We start from the raw sequence: 22,655 nt of genomic DNA, 5'->3' as shown, positions 1-22,655 counted from the left end.
CCAAAGGGGGCAATACCACCTATTAGAGTGAAGGGTGTACTTACTTTTTCCACATGCGAAATTTGCATTTATGTTTATTTAAATTATACAATGGACTACAAAATGTAAATGTTTCATGATATTTGTTATATTATATCACCTTTATCTATCAATATTGTTGAAATGAAGATCAAATAGCTGTATGTTGAAATATGTTGAAAAAGTCAAAACTTTATGTTGGGTGTACTTACTTTTTCACGTGACTGTAGCTCAAATAATAACAGAGCTATTGAAGGCATCATCTTAGCCAATCGGGAGTGAGATATAATTGCTTATTTTAATTGGTTTTTCAAAACATGTAAATTAACACCTTATTGATATGAATGCCGAAATAATCGCCTTTTTTCGTGTTTGCAAGTATTATGATGTAAAGTATTGTTACGGATCTCGGTTTCGGCGCTCCCCTTACCGAGGGGGGTTTAATCCCCTCGTCTTTTAAGCTGGCCGTCCGAGTCCTAGAAGATATCGCGCTCCTTGGCGGGGTTGAGGTTGACCAGGGTGACTGGTCAATGGAGTCCCAGATACCTTCGCCAACCTCTCCACAAAGCAGGACGATACTTCTGCTCGAACCGCGGATATGATGGTAATTGCCGAGCGGTTTAGCAACCCACGATCCGAGCCGTTAGCAAATAGACTAACCCGATTCTGAGCGGTTCTAATCGTGCCACAGGTACTCAATTGGGAAGGGACTAAGGTGATCGGGGGAAGAAGAAACCAAAGCAAAGGAAGAACAGATATTTATTAATTATGTACACGAAATGAAGAGGAAACGAAAGAAGGGCATTTACAAGGAGAGGAAGAGGCAGGTACACAGGGCAGCCTTAAAACAGTCTTATATTATCATACACCCCATACAAAACAAACAGACTCACACGAATAGGGAATGGCAGGAAGGAATGGCTGGAAGGAGGAGAAGGTCCAAGCAGGCTGGCAGGGCAGGAAGGTCCGGGTAGATGCACAGCGTCGAGGTCCGCTCCAGTCCACGCTCCGGGGATTCAGCGTGTTCTCCTCTTGCACCTCGGACCTTCGCACTCATCTCTCCTCTCTCTCTCTCTCCCGAAGCAGTCCCTCGCAGCCGCTTTTATAGGGCGTTTTCGTATCCAGCCGCCGGCTCCGATGACACGCCTACCGGTCGGCTCACCTCGGCCCTGGTTGGCCGGTGAGGGCTCGCTGGCTCCACCTCTGATGGTGAGTTGACGTGCCACACCTTGTTCTTGTGTCCTGCCCCCTCTATCCTCGGCCTGAGACCGCATGTTCAATGGCGGCTTGGGGCCATCAAACGAACCAAGACAAGGGGTAGCGAACGCTGCCCTACTGCTACTGCACTTTGAAGAGCGGGAGATGATTGGGGAAATTGGAGGGGCCTATCTTATTTGATTAATGCAACGCAGATTCAACTATTGGGAACAGATCCTTAACTAAAACACATAATAATGAGATAACTACAGAGAGGTCCTATGGTGCTCTACGTGTTGTACATGGACTAACTAGGGTGCGATCTTTAATAACGCCAAATAATGGGGATATTTACAGGGGATCATTTATAAGGGAACATTTACTAAAATTTACAAAGTGAAGGTTCTAAAAACCGTAACAGTATGCTCCCATGTTTATTAAACATTTTTATGCCTCCGCCGACGAAGTTGCCGGAGGCATTATGTTTTCAGGTTGTCCGGCTGGATGTCCGTCCGTCCGTCTGTCCGTCCGTGATAGGTTTTCGTTTCCGTGATAACTTGAGAACGGCTGAAGGGCTCTTAGTCAAACTTGGTGCAGGTATGTAAAATGAGGTAAAATGAACTGATTAGATTTTGGGGTCACAAAGTCAAAAGCCAAAGGTCAGAGGTCATGTTAGGTAAAAATCCTGTTACCATGATAACTTGTGAACCAGTGATGGGATTCTGACCAAAGTTCGTACAAGTATGTATTATGATGCAAAGATGAACTGATTTGATTTTGGGGTCAAGAGGTCAAAGGCTCTAATAAGTTTATAACTTGAGAATGGCTGAAGTGATCTAATTACAACTTGATGCAGCTATGTAAAATGAGGTAAACAATTGTTTACATTTTAGGGTCAAGAGGTCAAAGGTCAATCGTTAGAAAGGTCAAAGTCCCATCAGGTAAAAATTCTGTCCCCAAGTTAACTTGTGAACCAGTCATGGGATTTTCAACAAACTTGGTATAATTACCCTCGCCAGAGAAGAGTGTATTGCATTTGAGTCCGTTTGTTTGTTTGTTACTTGGCAAAAATAATAATTTTTTTTGCAAGTATGTTTCTCACTCCGGTTTGTGTGTGTGTGTTTGTGTATGTGTTTGTGTATGTGTTTGTCTGTCCGCTCACTTATACTTGCCTACAGTATAGAATTTTAAACCGATCTTCACGAAACTTTACCAAATGGTAGAGTTCGTGGTCCGACAAAATCCTATATATTTTTGGGGTCAAAAGGTCAACATAGGCCAAAGGTCAACCACTTTTTTCAAATTTCTAAAATCCTCAATTTCCATCCAATTGACTTTAAATTTGAATAGGATTTACATATCGGCGAACTGAATTCAACCATAAACTATTTTTGAGATCAACATAGGCCAAAAGGTCAATATAGGCCAAAGGTCGACCACTTTTTTCAAAATTTTTAAATCCTCAATTTTCATCTGATTGACTTGAAATTTGAATAGGATATACATGTCGGCTTACTGAATTCTACCACCAACTATTTTTGAGATCAGCTTGGGCCAAAAGGTCAACGTAGGCCAAAGGTCAACCACTTTTTTTTGAATTTCTAAAATCCTCAATTTTCATCCGATTGACTTGACAATTTGAAGAGGATTTACATATCGGCTAACTGAATTCAACCACCAACTATTTTTGAGATTAGCTTCGGCCAAAAGGTCAATTTAGGTCAAAGGTCAACCACTTTTTTTTGAATTTTTAAAGTCCTCAATTTTCATCTGATTGACTTGAAATTTGAAGAGGATTTGCATATCAGCTAACTGAATTCAACCACCAACTATTTTTGAGGTCAACATTGGCCAAAAGGTCAACATAGGCCAAATTTCTAAAATTGTCAATTTTCATCCGATTAACTTAAACTTTGAAGATGGTTTGCATATCAGGTCACTGAATTCAACCACTAATTATTTTTGAGGTCAAAAGGATGCTCCACTGAGTGCCATGCTACTTTGTTCTGTTTTTCCAAGTGTCACTCTATGAGTGATTTTTCATCTGTCTGTTTGTCTGTTTGTTTGTTTGTCCGCACAGAATAAATATGATTTTATCTGCAACCGTTGGTCCGATTGACAGGAAATTTTCACCATAGGTGCACCTCCACCTGTAGAATTTGTAATGATAATTATGACGTCTTAGGTCGGTAAAAATGTCATAACTTGAGAACAGCTGAACTGATTTAAATCAAACTTGGTACAGGTATGTATAATGAAGTAAACATGAAATGACTAAATTTTGGGGTCAAAGGTCATGTTAAGTAAAAATTACATTGCTGCACCAACTTTTGCACCAGTGATGGGATTTTGAACAAACTTTGGTTATAAGTATACATGATGCAAACATGAACTGATTGGATTTTGCCATCAAGAGGTCAAAGATCAGAGGTCAGAGGTCATGCCAGGTAAAAATGTGATAACTTAAAAACAGCTGAAGGGATTTAAATCAAACTTGCTACAATTACATATAATGATAGAACATGAGCTGATTAAATTATGGGGTCACTAGGTCAAAGGTCAGAGGTCCCATTAAATAAAAATTCTGTTGCTGTTCTAATTTATGAACTGGTTATGGGATTTTGACCAAACTTGGTATAAGTATATAATATGAAAATATGCATTGCGTAGAGTGAGAGCTTCGTCCACAATGGTCAGTCGATCTAGTACGCAGCCCTCGCAAACATCTGTAGGCCTAGCTAGGCTAGGTTGCTTGATCTTGGGCTTAGAATTATAAATGAAGTCGGTGTAGCTGGCGGAAAACTGAAGTTGGTGTCGATGGCGGAAAACTGAAATCGGTGTACCTGGCTTAAATGAAGTCGGTGTAGCTGGAGGACAACTGAAGTCAGTGTAGCTGGCGGAAAACTGAAGCCAGTGTAGCTGGTGGAAAGAAGAAGTCGGTGTAGCTGGCGTAAATGATAAGCGGTTTCGAATTCAAAATCCGTTCTGTACAGTACTGTCTTGTAATTTATTGATTTTAATCACCAGGTGAAAATAATTTATATGTCGCGCCAGACCAAAGCAAGATCACGTGAGCAAGATGGCAGATCATGGAAGGGACAAGATGGCGGATCATGGAAGGGACATTTGAAATGACAACATGAAATTTTGTTCCCAAGGGAATGGGGAATGACAGTGAAATTTTGAATGGATTTACATATACATGCAATTGCCATGGAGGTTCGCTTACGAAGCTCTCTAATAGGAAGATACGCATTGCGTAGAGTGAGAGCTTCGTCGACAATGGTCAGTCGATCGAGTACGCAGCCCTCGCAAACATCTGTCAGCATAGGCCTAGCTAGGCTAGGTTGTTTGATCTTGGGCTTAGAATTCAAATTAATTTCATTGAATGGATAGATTGGGATAGAATGCAGGACTTACCTACTGTAGGCTATATAGTCTAGACTTCTAGTCGACTGGACCAGGTACGTAGGTCCGACTGGCAGGTACGTACTGAAATCGGTGTACCTGGCTTAAATGAAGTCGGTGTAGCTGGCGGAAAACTGAAGCCGGTGTAGCTGGTGGAAAAAGGAAGTCGGTGTAGCTGGCATAAATGATGAGCGGTTTCGAATTCAAAATCTGTTCTGTACAGTACTGTATTGTAATTTATTGATTTTAATCACCAGGGGAAAATATTTTTAATCAACAGGTGAAAATAATTTATCGGTCGCGCCAGACCAAAGCAAGATCACGTGAGCAGGATGGCGGATCATGGAAGGGACAAGATGGCGGATCATGGAAGGGACATTTGAAATGACAACATGAAATTTTGTTCCCAAGGGAATGGGGAAAAATTTGAATTTTTTTTTTTTGTGAAATTTGAAATGAAAGTGAAATTTTGAATGGATTTACATATACATGTAATTGTCATAGAGGTTCCCTTACAAAGCTCTCTATAAATGAAGTCGGTGTAGCTGGCAGAAAACTGAAGTCGGTGTAGCGGGCGGAAAACTGAAGCCGGTGTAGCTGGTGGAAAAAAGAAGTCGGTGTAGCTGGCGTAAATGATGAGTGGTTTCGAATTCAAAATCCGTTCTGTACAGTACTGTATTGTAGAGAGCTTCATAAGCGAACCTCTATGTCAATTGCATGTATATGTAAATCCATTCAAAATTTCACTGTCATTCCTCATTCCCTTGGGAACAAAATTTCAAGTTGTCATTTGAAATGTCCCTTCCATGATCCGCCATCTTGCTGACGTGATCTTGCTTTGGTCTGGCGCGACCGATAAATTATTTTCACCTGGTGATTAAAATCAATAAATTACAAGACAGTACTGTGCAGAACGGATTTTGAATTCGAAACCGCTCATCATTTACGCCAGCTACACCGACTTCTTTTTTCCACCAGCTACACCGGCTTCAGTTTTGCGCCAGCTACACCGACTTAATTTAAGCCAGGTACACCGATTTCAGTTTTCCGCCAGCTACACCGACTTCATTTATAATTCTAAGCCCAAGATCAAACAACCTAGCCTTGCTAGGCCTAGGCCTGCAGATGTTTGCGAGGGCTGCGTACTCGATCGACTGACCATTGTCGACGAAGCTCTCACTCTATGCAATGCGTATTTTCATATTAATTTATTGATTGTAATCACCAGGTGAAAATAATTTATCGGTCGCGCCAGACCAAAGCAAGATCACGTGAGCAAGATGGCGGATCATGGAAGGGACATTTCAAATGACATGAAATTTTTTTCCAAAGGGAATGGGGTATGACTGAAATTTTGAATGGATTTACAGATACATGCAATTATTGCCACAGAGGTTCGCTTACGAAGCTCTCTAATATGATGCAAAGATGAACTGATTATATTTTGACATCAAAGGTGAGGAGTGAGGTGTTTTTTGTGATTTTGGTGAAGTCAGCGGTCATGTCAGGTAAACATGTAATTCTTGAGAACAGCTGAATGGATTTAATATGTGGGCGGAGGTATATCGGTCGATGTCGTGATCGTTTAAGAAAGATCGCTTAAGGCAGTTACATAAATAGATGACTCATTCCCAGTTTTTTTTTACATTCCAAAACCTCATTCTTATTACTGTACAGAAAACATACCTTATTTTTGTGTAGCACTTAAAACTAAAGCGTCGTACTAACTAAAGTTGATAGCGTTTAAAGCCAAGCCATTTAATGCTTAGGTTTAAAATGATTCAGGGAATCGTTAAAAGTGCTCTTTGAAAGAATATAATATGTTTTGGATCGCGCACACAAAGGCATGACGTTCGCGTTTAATATCTCCGAAAATCTGGAACATCGGTCGGAGTTATTTTCATTTCCCTCTGCAGGATTGTTTAATTCTGTCTGTTAATCCTTTATAATTACTTGCTTAATGGTTGCACAGAACGAGCATTTTGGCGGGAAACCAATTAGGTCTGGTTAGTGTCCGTGTGAGTTATTGCTGCTGCACACTAAAAGTTTTACTGTACACTAAATGTTGCCACACTCAAGCCGGAATCGGGACGAGTTCTTGGCAGAATCGGGTCCGAGTCCTGAAGAGTCCAGTGCGTGTCCGAGTCCTCCAAAAAGTGGATCCGAGTGCCACATCACTGCCTCTGTGGATTCTGAAACAATGTTAGAAGTTACTCCATTCAACTAATTGTTCTTTACCATTTACAAAACCCCATGATCACCCAAATGCAAAACCAAAACTGGTGGTGGAACACGTGGGAGGTGAAAGGCGGCAAAATGTATCTTATAGTTAAAATGGGCTTATGAAAAGAATATGAGGGGAAGGAAAGTCATGAAGCTCTGAATAAATAAACAGTACAAACCAAGCAGTCAACAGAAACAAATACGAATGATGGAACACACAATGTTAATATATACAAAAGAAATGAAGCCTACCTCCAGCTATGGTGCCAAATACCGGATTCTCACAACAAAGAGAAACACAACAGGGGAGGACTTGTGACCGGCACAAGCTGGTTGTGGCTGCAAGACCATGATGGTCATGCAGGCTGAGGTGGCTGGCGAAGTGCGGCTCGGGGGGAAGAGGAGGAGATGAATGATGACGAGAAGATGACAGCCAAGTAGAGGGAGAGGTCTCTTATCCTCCAGGTCCTAGGTCCAATTGCTGTGCGATTGCATGGATACGGCACTTTCCACCTCCAGCATCACCCTCATGCACGACGGGTCCCTCTCTTTGGCCGCCCGCTTTCAGCTTTTACAGAGCAGCGCTGCCTTTTGGCTGTCCCGCCACTCTCCAGGGCTTCACAGCCGACCTTATCTCCGTGCCCCACAGTCCACTGGCCAATCAGTCTGTGATTAAATGCCACAAGTCCTCCGCATGGCCTCACCTGTACAGGATGTTTAACGCAACACATCCTTACCTTACCTCTCCATATTATAAAAGAAAGTTTTTGTTTGTTTGGCTGCGCAAGCTAATCTCCTGAACGGTGAAAGACAGGAGGAAACCTCGAATACAAAAAATGTCGGGACGGGCCCGTCGGGAAGGTTTTAGGCTAGGTGGCGAGACCGGTGGAGGCCCACCTCGGCCGGGCCCATTTCGCAATTAAAAGCTGAGCTGAATTATAGCAGTCAATCTTCTACGGCCATGAGTAAAAGCTGAATTATGGTAGTAAATTCATTCAAAAAGAACCAAAAATGTCGGGCCGGGCCCCGGGAAGGTTATAGGCTAGGTGGCGAGGCCGGTCAAGGCCGCTTCGGCTGGGCTGGGCCCATTTCGCAATTAAAAGCTGAGCTGAATTATCGTAGTCAATCTTCTTCGGCTGCGAGTAAAAGCTGAATTATAGTAGTAAATCCATTCAAAAAGAACCGGGCAACACCGGGTGCTTTCGGCTAGTGCTTTATAAAGGATGCTCTGTGCCTCCCCAGTGTATGTTTTACAAGGTAACGTACCTCTGACAGTTTCCCTGACACAAGAGGATATCTAACGTACTCAATCAAATGGTCCATACTATTCTTAAGACAACCTAACTATGGACCCCAACCCCCTTTCCACGTAGCAATATACACTACATGGCCAAAAGTATGTGGACACCCGCACATCACACCAATATGTGCTCGTCGAACATCTCATTCCAAAATCATAGGCATTAATATGGAGTTGGTCCACCCCCCCCCCTCCCCCCCCTTTGCTGCTATAACAGCCTCCACTCCTCTGGGAAGGCTTTCCACTAGATGTTGGAACTTTGCTGCGGGGATTTGCTTCCATTCAGCCACAAGAGCATTGGTGAGGTCGGGCACTGATGTTGGGCGATTAGGCCTGGCTCTCTGTCGGCGTTACAATTCATCCCAAAGGTGTTCCATGGGGTTGAGGTCAGGGCTCTGTGCAGGCCAGTCAAGTTCTTCCACACCGATCTCGACAAACCATTTCTATATCGACTTCTCTTTGTGCACGAGGGCATTGTCATGCTGAAACAGGAAAGGGCCTGCCACAAAGTTGGAAGCACACAATCGTCTAGAATGTCATTGTATGCTGTCGCGTTAAGATTTCCCTTCACTGGAACTAAGGGGCCTAGCCCGAACCATGAAAAGCAGTCCCAGACCATTATTCCTCCTCCACCAAACTTTAAAGTTGGCTCTATGCATTCGGGCAGGCAGCATTCTCCTGGCATCGACCAAACCCAGATTAGTCCGTCGGACTGCCAGATGGTGAAGCGTGATTCATCACTCCAGAGAACGCGTTTCCACTGCTCCAGAGTCCAATGGCGGCGACCTTTACACCACTCCAGCCGATGCTTGGCATTGTGCATGGTGATCTTAGGCTTGTGTGCGGCTGCTCGGCCATGGAAACCCATTTGATGAAGCTCCTGACGAACAGTTGTTGTGCTGACGTTGCTTCCAGAGGCAGTTTGAAACTCGGTAGTGAGTGTTGCAACTGAGGACAGACGATTTCTACGTGCTTCAGCACTCGGCGATCCCGTTCTGTGAGCTTGTGTGGCCCACCACTTCACGGCTGAGCTGTTGCTGAGCTGTTGTGTGGCCTCCATGTGAGCTCCAAAGGCTACACGGAGTGGGGGGCGGGTGGGGGAGGGGGAGACACAGCCTTTTGGGAATGGGTGTGATGCCAGTGGAGTGAGGCGTGGCAGGTCTAGTGGAGGTGTGGCGTCGCCCAGCAGCTCTAAAGACTTGGCGCAGCCTTCCTGTACCTTGAGACTGAGCATCTGCTGCTTCATTCTGATACCGCACCACTTTTATCTCCTCAAGCCCACACATCACAGGTGACGTGCCATACTCCTCCACCATTGGTTGCCAGTCCAGTCCGGGGGTGGGGTGAGCCTCGTATGACTGCTCACCTTGCTGAGTTGGTGCTGAGACAAGGCCCGGATAATCAGGGCATATTTTCCCACATAAACTAGGGGTTGGAGGCCTAGATAAACACGAATAAAGTGCATTTAGAAGAAAGAACAATGGTCAGGGCATGAAATAAGGGTTAAACGGCATGTAGTTTTTTTAAACACACTGGGATGAGTTTGATGTTTCCAGCTGTACAAATTAGCGACATGTAAAATAACATTTAGTTACCTTTACGCTTACTCCAAACACTCGATATGGGAATAACTACACTATATTAAGCACTTAGGAACCATAGCAGCAACAGTATCAAATAAAATACTGAAATATGATTGATTTTGATAAACTATCATGCAATATAAATCAAAATGAGATATTAATGTAAATCAAAAAGAAAAAAAAATGAAGAAATAAAAATAAAATTATTCACCAGAAACTCATCACCCACCAGGAGGTCTGCCATATGGCATCCACGAAGACTGAAATATGATTTCCAATTTTAGTGTGAGGCTCGTTTGATTTTGGAGTTAAAAGACAAAAATGAGGTAGTATGAAGTCCTTTTAGTTTTCACCGCATTATTTGCATACAATGCAAATCTAGAGATTGGCTGAGGTTTGGTAAAGAAATTATTCCTGTGGTGTGCAGCCAGCATATTCTTTGTTAAATACCGAGTAAATATTATATAATAAGCATTATTCATGCAGTATTTGAAAAAATAGTATGGTATAATCTGATTTAAAATATTTTTGTAATTTTTGCACAAATGTTCCATGCTTACTGCTTCAATTCAAGGCTTACTTGATTATCTCATGTGAAGACTGAAATGCTGGAGTTGCCGAGCAAGCTCCCAAGAACCGTATATCAATTTGAATGCAACATGTCCTTGGCAGATCAGACAGCCAAATGATGGATGCAATACGATATGAAGCATGAATTTGCAAATTTCACTTTTCTTATCAATTTCCCTGTCATGTTGTAATATTGTATTGTTATTGTATTGTATTTTGTATTGTATTGTCTTGTCCTTGTAATATTGTAAACAAAAATGCAATTGAGTGCAATCAAAATTAAAACCACACCTGATTGAAATGTATGGTGGAAATGTATCATCGGGCCTTGAAGTTTACAAATGGTGGGTATCTGCCTTTTAAGCACAACTATGTCATCATGATAGTTAATGTTTTACAACACTAGAGTATACCTAAAGAGGTGACTGCTTGTCAGCAAAAAATACCCACCTCATCTTCTCCACATTCGGATTATCTTCGCCCTTGTAAAAATGATTTTTCCGGTCTGTTCGTACTACATCCCTGTCCACTGTATACTGCACATTTTTCCAGAATTCTTCCTGTTCTTCTTGAGACATGGACAATCTGAGACACACCACAACAGAAAGAGGTAAACCTTCCATGGTTATTGGTGCACTTTATACAGTAAATGAAAGCTGTGCATTGGGTTTGTTCAAGAGAGACCTGTGCTTTCATTCATTTCAACTAAGCCACTGCCTGGCCACTTTCAAATTATACCAGTGCAACGGTAAGGATGATAAATTGGCATCCTAGAAGTTGTGGGTTCAAATTTGAATGAAAGCAGCCGTATGCAGATTATAGATTCTTAGGTGAGAAACACTCAGCTAGAATTAGCATGTTGTTTTAGATTTCATCATAAAAGCCCAGCTGACTCACAAATGACCTTTATGGTGGAAGCAATCTGCCTTCCCTTATTCGTCTAGTGAACAAGTTGAGGCTATCTTCATAACTGACCCTCAATTCCACTCTTCCGCAACAGGAGATTGCCAATGAATGTTGCTAAATGTAGGGCCACATACATCGTCCTAACTGAGGAAAAATTTCAATCCACAACTCCCCGAGACACTCTGTAGCCTACCCAGAAGTTAAGACATCGCAAAATACAATTCATTATTTTCTTACCTTTTGCGCTGCAATTCTGCATAGCCATCACTGCCGATCTGACGCAACTTCTCTCGCTCGGCACTGCTTGACTGGAACTCGTAGGCTTTGATCAGGAAAGGCCAGACTTCTCCCCGCATCTCTGGGTCCATGCCCGCAAAAAATATTAACTGTGGGGCCAGGACCAGTGAAAACAGCTATAAATAATAATGATGGTTGTAAAGCTAAAGAAAAGTAGCAAATGAGTAAAGTTGGCATAATTGTTAAATTAACCAAGAAGATGGAAAATTATGATGTTGCAAATAGAAATGTTGCAAACAACTTCCCCCAGACAATCAGAGTGTGTATTAAAGATATTGGATTCTAAGCTTCTGGAAACTCATTTAATCTCAACAGAATTACCTTGTCACCATTCATATTGTCAGTAAAAACCAAGCTGGTTCACCAATCATCTTTAGGGAAGGTTAATTGGCCTGTATCATCTGGTATGATCTACGGGTACATGTGATGCCAGTCCACACACACTGTTGGTTTGATTCTTAATGCCCTCAGGGCAACTGGGGATGGGTAATGAAAATGTTACCTTTCGATTAAGAGGCAGCATTGCCCAAAAAATGCAAAATATAAAAAGAAAGCTGAAAATGGAGATTAACAAATTTTCCTGCGAAATAGAATTGCAATACTTTAAAATAAATTATTTGTAGCTCATGGCACCTTCTCATTTTTAACCTGTTTGAGTGAAGTCCATTCGTGTCTTTTTCCATTCGTGTCTTCGTCAATTTCTACTCGTTTTTTATTGTGCATGTGTTGCAGTGTGTTTTCCAGTTGGTGTTGATTTGCAATTCTTGCAAACTTTTGTATAATTTAATCGTTTTCTGTCCCACCGCGTGCGTGGCCTGGTTTCTCTCGGCTTCCCTACCCCCATAGGTGTTCTGTGAATTTAAGTTCTTTCCTTCGCTGTATTGCTTATTTCTTAGATTTTCTCTTCTCCCCCTAACTTCCCCGAACATCGACCACTTGTCTAACGTTTTAAATCTCTTCAAAGTCTCTTCACGTCACGTCACGTCACGTCACGTCTCTTCAAAGCTGTCCATGCGCGCACGCTTTCGAAGTTAAGTAACTTTTCACAATTGTGTTTTTGTCGAAACTGTATCTTTCTTTCGGTGTGTGTAACTATTGGTGTGTCTTTAATAGTATTCTTGGTGTTGGTTTTTCATACCTGTGTACAGAATCGTCGGTTAGTTCGTGTCGCGTATTCTGAGGCCTAGTGTAGTACTAGTAGGCTACCGTGTCTGACCTTGGCTTGAGGCTTTGTTTCTGTCTCAGCGGTTCTTTGATTGCGCTCGCAATTACTTTCGGTCTCTATTTTTCACGTTTCACGTTCGGTCTCTGTTTTCATCTCAACTCAAAAAAAAAAAATATATATATATTCCCTTCTCTGTTCTTATCCGCTGTACGTTCTTATTTGTTCGTTCGTTCTTCGACCACGTTGTTCGTGATCACGTGTTCACGTCGTTAAAAAATGTTTCAACTGTCCCTTGAAGAACTGTATTCTGTCATATACTATAACACCTTTTTCTTCTTCTTCTATAAAAGGATGCTTTCGACTTGCTCACCAAATCTATTCATTCCAAAAAAAAATTCCAGCTCTTACAGTTACAGTGCCTCTTTCATACATTCCCTAAACTCTCCAGAACTCCACCCATCCTTCAGCGTCCTCAAACGTATTTTTGACTCGAAGGTCGCAAAGGAATGAACCTTCCCTGTATTCTCCATACTGTGCCCCCCACCCCCTGTCGAAATTGGACAGACTGCCCCCTCCTCACCCACCCCCAACGCCCCGGCCTCCCACCCCAGTTGTCGCTTCGCTCTCTCGCACCACGGATCCTATCCATCCTACAGCTTATTATTCTCTCAATGTTGGCAACCATGCCATCAAACATTCGTTATGTTTCAGCATTGGTGGTACATCAGTCCATAATTGTAGTAAACAACGTTTGAACATTAATAAAACCAAAATGCTTCATTAAAAGTCACAATAAGTTCACAGATAAATTGCTGTATATGACCAATTATAATTAGATTACCTTAAAAACACGTTGCTGCCTTCCACTAGCACAAAGAGCATCGAATAGATCTGTATCATGTATGTGTAGACATGATCACGTTTCATGATATTGTACCTAAGTAGCCCTTTTTGCTACATTTTAAAGTCAAATTCTGGTTGTGATTGTTATTTCGCAATAGAATACAGTCTTTCCTGAGAAATGTCAGCATTTCATTCCTGTTTCCTTTCTTTCCCTCTCAACACTTGCAGCCATTCTAACATTTCTATTCTCACCCGCCGTATCTTGTAGTCTTCCATTACATGACCCTCTTCATCCATGTGCTGAAGCCACAGGCTCCTACTTAGCTTGGGATAACATCCCTCCTCTGGATGTTCCCCCACCTCATGAGGTATGGCTGAGTCTGCAATGAGGAACTGCAAGTATCCATCACCTTCCAAAGCCTAAAAACATACACAACCTCTGTCATATTTTACGGCATGACATTGCGTGACATTTCCACTTCACACAATATACAGCAATGGATGCATCATTTCTAGGCCATGCACAATCACACTGAGGACCCTGGATTTACGAAATCAAGGATGAGAACCAAAAATTTGCATTAAAAGGTACGTGAATGTCCATTTTTAGATCATGCTTAGAAGCTGACTAATCTGTAGAATTTTCATTAGGATGAAACCAACAGCATTTAAGGATATCGTTTAATTTTATCTTTTAAAAGGGGATCATGTAATGTTCAGGTTGACTTTGGAAACTGGATGAGAAAATAAATGATTCCTTAAACGGAATTATGCCTCAGTCTTAAGCGTATATTTCCCCCTCTTAACCATTTACGAAGCTGTTTGTGTCTGCTATGGAAAATGGTTTATCTTGCCGGTTGGTGACAACAGTTTTAATTTAGTTTTCCTAAAGATATATCAATGGACCACAACAGAAGCATTATTGGATGACCACAGAAGAAGAAGAAAAGGGAGGGAGAGGAGGAGAAGGAGGAAGAGAGAAACTAACAAAGCTATGTGGCCAAAGGCATTCACCTTGAAAAAATCATAAGCATTATATCAGTCATTATCTGCTAAAAACAGTGCTCCTAAAATACAGGTTAGCCATAGAAGTGATCGGCCTACTAAAAAGCTGTGGTCTTGTATTTGTTTGGCGGGTTAGGACTTTAAATGTTTGTTAAGGTCATTAAAATGTTTCACCAACCGCTAAACTTTTGAATGGCATGCATGCATTCCAAAGTCACCGTGGTCCAGTCCATGGAAGAGCTTCTACATATATTACATTCAGGACAAAGAAATTCGGAGACAGATTTTCTGGGAAAACTGCTTGGACAATGAATGAGTTAATGAAATGACTAGTAATAATAATTTACAGGAAGAGTTTCAACAGTTTCAACAAAATTAATCAATTAATTAGTTGTTGAAATATCTGATAATCATAATTTACAGGAAAAGCTTCAACATTTTAATGTCAGTTGACACTTTATAATTTCTCTAAACGAATCTACCTATTCTTGACTTTATAATTTTCTTGAAGTTCATTCTTTCACTATCTCCCCACCAAATTCCCACCACGCAGCACCTCAACCCCCAACCCCACCCCCTTCCTCACCATAACATTAATTTGACATCAAAGTTTTATGTCAAAATCCATGTGGTAAACAATTAACTTCTGTTGCCATTATAAAGCAGAACTAGAAAACATCTGAAAATGCAAAGCCCATCCACGTCCGTTTGTATTCAGACATCTTCTTCTTCTTCCATATGCACAAAATAAACGAAAACGGTTTAAAAAAAATACAAAATGAAAATTGATGATTTTATGCAGCCCTGCCCTTTGAGCTTCAGATCTAAAATATCAATGGACTCATACCTTTTGATTAGTGAACCAATTCAGTGACCTGATTTGCAAAATATTTAAATTTCAGGTCAATCTGGTGAAAATTGGTGATTTTACGCAACTTTGACCTTTGACTTTTTGATCTAAAAAAAAAGACCAATCAGCTTCTAGCTTTTGATTAGTGAACCAATTCAGTGACCCAATACGCAAATTATTAAAATTCAAGTCACTCAGATGAAAATTGACGATTCCATGTGATGCTTCTAGCTTTTGATTGGTGAACCGATTCTGTTACCCAGTATGCAAATTCTTAAAATTTCAGGTCAATTGGATGAAAATTTATGATTTTATACAACCTTTACTTTTGGCCTTTTGATCTAAAATATCAATGGACTTTTTTAGATCTTTTTGATCTACCTTTTGATTAGTGAACCAATTCAGTGACACGATTTGCAAAATATTTAAATTTCAGGTCAATCTGGTGAAAATTGGTAATTTTACGCAACCTTGACCTTTGACTTTTTGATCTAAAAAAAACCAATCAGCTTCTAGCTTTTGATTGGTGAACCAATTCAGTGACCCAATATGCAAATTATTAAAATTCAGGTCAATCAGATGAAAATTGACGATTTTATGTGATGCTGACCTTTGACCTTTTGCCCAAGTTATTAATTTGCCTTCTCCGTATTATCGTAATAAAGCTTTGGTGAAAATTTGATGACAATGGTAAAATGGTAAAAAGAAACAACCTCAAATGACACACACACACACACACACACACACACACACACACACACACACACACACACACACACACACACACACACACACACACACACACACACACACACACACAATTGCAAAACCCCGTCTCCTGCTATGTAGGGGATGGGCTAATAAGAAGAAAAAAATGCTTTCATGCTGATAATAAAAGAGGTTTCCAAAGCCATTTGATGAAGTCCTACAAAACATGGAAGATAAAGTGTTGTAATCAAAAACAAAGTGTTCAAAACATCAGACAGCTAAGTATGGTGTATGTGTATAACTACATGTACCGTAGTCTATATACAATGCACCTTTACCAGAGGCGAAGAGGCCGTACATTGATGCCAGTTGTTAAGAACTTGTGCCAGCCGAGTTAGACCGCCATGGTGGAAATGAAAGATCTTGTATTGGCTTTCTCGACTTGCCACCACTAGGTGCCCGCACGATTCTGTGCAATCTCTGCCAATGAGAACATACAAAATGAATACAATTCCCAAGACATATCATTATGGCATTATAGTGAGTGGGCACATGGCAAATGGCATTATAGTGAGTAATTCTGCAACTCGAACATAGTAATGCTTATTTTTGCGATACTTAATGATCTGGCATTCATCTGTACAGCACAAGTTGGTGAAGAAGGTACAAAATTGCAAAAACAAAAACAATACAAGATTAGTTAATGTTAGCCTCCAATTTTTATTTCAGATAGTTGTAAAAGCAATGCGAATTTAAGATGATCTGTGCAAATAATTCTGGGCATTTTCAAATGGGCAGTGAAAGGTATATCATGTGATGGGAAGCAGCATTGTATAATGAGGTTTCTGGTAGAGAAAAAATATATTACATGGGGTATAGACCCTCATTTGTGTTCGCCTGGATTATATAATTTTTACTCTGCACATGCAAAGCAAAAAGCAGGATTAAACAATTGGTTCACTTGTCTGCGTGTCTGTCTGTTTTTCTGTCTACAAATGTCAGTTTATCATCGAGGAACAACTTGATTTCAAATTAATGTTATATTTTGAACACCAATCAGAACATGAATCAGAAAATGAACCTGTAGTTTAGCAGTACTTTGGTTCTGAATTTGTCCTGATCATGCATGTGCAGGGGGAGTGAGATAAGTTTTTTTTTTTTACTCTGTCTGCCTGTCTGGCAGTCAAACAAAATTTTAAATTATTCTAAACAGAAAAATTACTGTTTTTAGGATGTCATATAGGACACAAACAACAGACAAGAAGAACTGATATAACGTATTCGATAGGGTGGTGTAAAAGAAGATGCATCAATGGCAGTAAACTTCCAATTTTTGGTTTATTTTCTACAACCCTTAAAATCTTTATTTTATTTTAATTGAATTATACAGTATACTTGAACACTGAAAAACACAAATCGCTTTGTTGGCACCTTCAGTTTAGCAGTACTTGGACAAAATATTTCGCCATTTTACGACATCTCGGCAAATCAAATTTGCCACTCTTAGCATTGAGGAGTATCGAGATTCAGACAATGACTAAATGATTTTAACCAATTGCACACACAAGGATATTCATGTATAAATATGTCCACAATCTTCTTACCTGCAATTTTTCCTTTTATTTCACCCCAATGCCCGACACACACCCTTTTCGTATCAGATCCTGTAACAATTTGTTTTTACCCTACACTCACACATCGTACTCCATGAATAAAATGAGATTTTACGGTCCTCGTCTTTGGAACACAATTGATGGAGCAGTGACAGCCCAGCCGTCCGTGAACAGATCCTCCTACAAAAACTTACTCATATCCCAATATGTAGGTGTATCGTATGATATATTCCCCTGATTAATTATTAATAATAATTAATAATTAGTTATTCACACAATTCTTGTATTTCATTATTTTGTCAATTCTTGTGTTTGCTTTTGCTCATAGTCATTGACTTATAGTTCTTGTCTGACAGTTGACAGTTTGTTGTTTAAGGCATTTCACCACAACATTTAACTTTTTGGAAATGCCCCGAACTCTGTCACGCAAGTGTAAAATAATTAATTATTTATTTTTACTTACCCTTGTACAGAGTATGGAAATAAACCTTGAAAAACAAGTGTTAATTAAGGTCATGTAAAATGCAGTACATCAATGGTCAACTTCTGAAAAATATAATTTCTCTACAACCTTTAAAACATGTATTTTATTTCAATTGAAATACCATATATACTTGAACACTGAAGAACACAAATTGCCTTGTAGTCCAGTGGCAGGACCACATATTTAAAAAAAAGGTTGCAATGTCTGTTTACACATCATTTCTTTGCATTTTTATTAGTTCTTAGTGTATTTATGACATTTAGCCCGGGTGGCCACTTGCCACCCGCTTGGCTTTTTCAGAATCTAAGATGGCCACCAAGATGGCCGCAACATAGTACTAAAATCTATAATTCATCATAACCTTTGTTCTAAGTACAGTAGAATGGTGATGTTGGTGTCTATTAGTATGTTTTCAAGGGTGAGAAATATGATTATAAAGTTATTTTAGTATTTGGTGGCCATCTTGATTATGTAATACCAAGATGGCCGCTAAATCACCCGAAAAATCCAAAATTACTACTAAAACTTACAAGGCTATGATGCATCCTGCTAATCATGCTATTTATAGATGGATTATATGGATCAGTAGTAATTAGGTTTTTTCTTCTCTTGCAGGTTCTGATGATATGGCGCAATTAGAACAAGAAGAAGAGTGCTTCTTTAAGGCACTTTACAACTGTAGTGAGCAATATGGAAAATTGATGGATTCTTCACGGATCGACACAATATTATCCGCTAGTAAAATTCGTCAAGATGATATTGGACGACGACCAGAACTTTCTAATGGCTCATCGACTCTAAAATGTCATAAAAATTGTATAAACAAATATGTATCTCCTTCTACTCTTTGTAAATTGGACAAGCGTGTGAATGATGATGAGAAATCGCCTGACGCCACAGTGCCACCTAAGCGATTGCGTTCAAGTTCTGGTGGTGCTTTATTTGACTTTCGAAAACACTGTTTGTTCTGCTATGATGCAACTCCTTGTACATTGCCCCATGAGTATGATGCCAAGGTGCCACTGCAGTACAGAACACCTGCTTCAAAAGTAACAACTGACAAAATGGCTGATGGTGAGACATCTTACAAACAGTATCTTATAGACTTATGTCAGAAACGTGAAGATGACCTTGGTAGAATAGTCCTTGACCGCATTCTTGGTGCACAGTCAGATCTGCATGCCGCAGATGCCAGGTTCCATCGCAAATGCAATGCTGCTTTCCATGTTGGCACTCATAGGACCAATGATACGGATAGCAAGATTGTTGCTGATGACCAAGCATTCCCTGAAACTGTCAATGTTATGTGTAGTGATCCCTCAAAAGTTTGTAATTCTCTTGATGTTGATGCAGTATACTCAGATAATGGTGGGTGTGTCATTTCTTGGCGTGTCTTAGTGGAGAAGGTCATCCAACATTTCGGTGACGAAATGCTACCATTACATTCCCCTGGGATGGCAACATTACTTGTGTTTAGTAAACATGTAGCCAAGAATCTTAGACGTATGGATGATGATGAGAATGATTTTATGGATGAATGTGTAAAGAAAGTTGGCAGGCAAATAATGAAAGAGTCTAAGGCATTGAAGCATGATTTTAAATCCTACAACAAGCACATTGATTGGGAGGTGGCATCTGAGTGTATAAGTAAGACATTGATAGAGCTACTATCAGCTATCAGTCCAAAACTCCAAAACTCACTACAGTCCTTGATGGTAGGTAATATTGTGAGCTCCATGGTTACGTGTCGGCCAACACCATTGCAAATAGCTATCAGAGTGCTCCTAGGGGACCAGAAAATGCTCATTGAGGAACTGTACAAGTATAATGTCTCCTGCTCCTATGATGAAGTGCGACAATTCAAACGGTCAGCTGCTGTTCAGTCTTCAAAAGCAAATAAACAGTTAGCAGGACTGAGAGATGTCACTGTGGGTGGGCTCATGCAAATCATAATTGATAACTGATGCTGTAATCAGTTCGCAGAACTGCCGGCTGGAATGCCATTGCATGGCAATGCTCGCAACCCAGTGGAAATGTTTAAACTACCAAGATGGTTTTGACACAACAATCCGTCGCCTCTCAAAAGAGGAAATGAAGCAACCTATCCCATGGGAGACACCAGTGGTTCAGTACAAGGGTCCGAAGAAACCTCTCATGCCCTTGGCTGCTACACTCTAGTTTGAGATATCAGATGACGTTATGCAAGCCACAAAAGTCTCGCTTGCTAGAGCCCGTGACTTGGACTTCACCTTCTTCAACGACGTGCTGTTCAAAGCCAACACACCTGAGTACAATGGATACAATACACGGCTCTGTCGTGAGGCAGGAATGAGTCCAGTGCCTAAGTCAGCAGTTGTCTATCTTCCCCTCATCAACATGAAGCCAACAGATGCAACTACCGTCCTCACCTCAATCACTAAGGGATTTGAAGTCACCAGAAATTCAAATCAAGACATTCTGGTTCTCACCTGTGATCAAGCAATCTACAAGATCGTTGTAGACATCAGCTTCCACCAACCGGAACTGCTGACAAATATAGTGCCAATTCTTGGTGGGATGCATTTCATTATGGATTTTGTGAGCAGCATCGGAACTGTCATGGCAGATAGCGGTCTGAAGGAGATCCTGTCAACCACCTTCGGCTCTATTGATAAGATGTTGCAAGGTAAAAAGTATCCGCAAAATGTCGTGCATTGCGACTGCTTACAGAAGAGCTCCTCCGACCAGTGTTTGAGAAGGATAATCAAAATATAACCAGTATGGATGATCTGGAGAATGTTCTTGATGATCTCTCTGATCTGAGTCGTACCACATGAATGTGGGTAAATAACATCATCAAACCCACTTTTCTGATGATGAGGTTCTGTCGAGCATCGCATGAAGGTGACTGGCCCCTCCACATCAAAACTGCTGAAGCTATGTTACCCTACATATTTGCTGCACACAAGTACAACTATGGAAGATATGGGCTCTACTATGTTCGTTCCATGACCAGGCTTGGACCAGAGATTCTGGATATGTTCTGCCGAGGAGAGCAGTCACTGCAGCACACTGCTGGTATCTATAATGGACAGTGGAGTGACATGTTTATAGAGACCAATTGGATGAGGAAAGGACATGGACCAGGTGGCATTATTGGAATGACAGAGAGCCCTCAAACAATGGCAACGTGGGTGTTCAGTATGGATGCAACCATGACTCTGACTGGTGACCTCAAGAAGATGTCTGTGCGTGACGAGAATGTGCAAATGACCCACAAGGAAGAGTGTACGAGTCGCATCGGCCGAGATGGAGATGATCGCCAATCACTGCACAGAGCTCTATTGTCGTGCATTAACCCTATGGATCCAGATACCCATGTAACAGAATCTCTGCTTAACATCTGGAGTGGTCAGCCGGCTGAACCAAACGTAAATGTTGACAGGGCCTTGGATATCGGAGCTGAGCAGCTGATGCAGTTTGAAAGATTATGGCCAGATGGCTTTTACAATGCACTCTCAAAGGAAATGGTCAGCTTTGACACAAAGAAGAAGCGTCTCACAGTCGGGGAGCATGCTGTTATTGACCAAGAAGCAATCTACGCTCGTGTTATTGGCCTTCTAGTGAGTCAGCGTGACCTCAACTTTCAACAAGTGCTTTCCACAGAGCTGACCACTTATCCACCATCAATGTTCCATGCTGATGGTCAGATGCGGGTTGCTACCGGAAAGTCCACACTTAAGAAAAATATGCAGGTGGAACTATCTCAACGATTAACCAGAAGCCCAACAGCTATAGTGATGGATGTGTCAGCTGTTATTTGGACAGTTGACTGGCCAGCTCATGGAACCGTTGACACGTTCATACCAGGCTTCACGTTGTGGCTCTCCCTGCGGTTGTCTGAAGCTGATGTTTACCTGTGTTTTGACCGATGTCATGACTACTCTATCAAAAGTAGCACTAGGTCTGCTAGAGCAACCGCTAGCTGTGTCCATCATCTCACACTGACAACTCCACTGCCTGCTCGAGATGCAGTGCTCAAAAACTACACAAACAAGGCACAACTGAACACACTCATTTGCGAGCAGATCCTAAGTGACAAAGATTTCTTACAAAACGTGACACAAGACCACAAGTTGGTAGTTACAGGCGAAACGTCAGTACCTACACAAGTGTCTACAGGACGCAAAAATCCTCGTCTGGATCTTGCCACAACACATGAAGAGGCGGACATCTTCATTACTCAACAAGCCATCCACATTGCAAAAGAAGATCCAGAATCACGAGTTTGTGTGATGTGTGATGACACTGATGTATTTGCCTTACTGCTCTTCTTATACTTGAGTGAGAAGCTTGAGTCTTCCATGACGATGTAGTCGCCAATCAAACATCGTTCTTGCATTGACATAAAGGCAACTGCTCATAAACATGCAGATATTGTACCCTCAATCTTAGCACTCCATGCCATAACTGGTTGCGACTCGGTTGCAGCAACCTATGGAGTGG

At 41.1% G+C, this 22,655-nt stretch overlaps 2 protein-coding genes across 8 annotated transcripts in view; one reads left to right on the top strand and one right to left on the bottom strand.

Moving 5' to 3' along the window:
• TBC1D16 (TBC1 domain family member 16) overlaps nt 1-22,655 on the bottom strand; it is a 209,798-nt gene that overhangs the window by 157,372 nt on the left and 29,771 nt on the right. For 4 of the 7 annotated variants that reach the window (XR_013623198.1, XR_013623199.1, XM_068128075.2 and 1 more), the window contains 4 exons: nt 16,412-16,553; nt 13,763-13,930; nt 11,443-11,591; nt 10,750-10,884 (listed from right to left, as the gene is read on the bottom strand). Coding sequence is in view for 4 of the 7 variants with exons in the window: in XM_068128075.2 (XP_067984176.2) it covers nt 10,750-10,884; nt 11,443-11,591; nt 13,763-13,930; nt 16,412-16,553 (594 nt within the window). In the remaining 3 variants the exon portion in view is untranslated. Of the gene's footprint in view, nt 1-10,749; nt 10,885-11,442; nt 11,592-13,762; nt 13,931-16,405; nt 16,554-22,655 lie in introns of all 7 variants that reach the window. The other 3 variants (XR_010985964.2, XM_068128073.2, XM_068128074.2) reach the window with 1 other exon arrangement.
• LOC144891815 (uncharacterized) lies at nt 533-20,255 on the top strand. Its single transcript, XM_078776468.1, has 2 exons — nt 533-622; nt 18,786-20,255. Exon 2 carries the CDS (start codon nt 18,797-18,799, stop codon nt 20,132-20,134), a length of 1,338 nt encoding a protein of 445 aa, XP_078632594.1. The 5' UTR covers nt 533-622; nt 18,786-18,796; the 3' UTR covers nt 20,135-20,255.

This window comes from Myxine glutinosa, chromosome 1, assembly GCF_964187855.1.
Source record: "Myxine glutinosa chromosome 1, kmMyxGlut1.1, whole genome shotgun sequence".
Classification (NCBI taxonomy): domain Eukaryota; kingdom Metazoa; phylum Chordata; class Myxini; order Myxiniformes; family Myxinidae; genus Myxine; species Myxine glutinosa.
The sequence above is the reverse complement of the archived record's forward strand: the minus strand, read 5'-3'. Positions and strand labels throughout refer to the sequence as shown.

What these genes read in the sequence shown, in the direction of transcription:
- LOC144891815 (XM_078776468.1), top strand. Translation starts at nt 18,797, where the DNA reads ATGGCGCAATTAGAACAAGAAGAAGAGTGCTTCTTTAAGGCACTTTAC.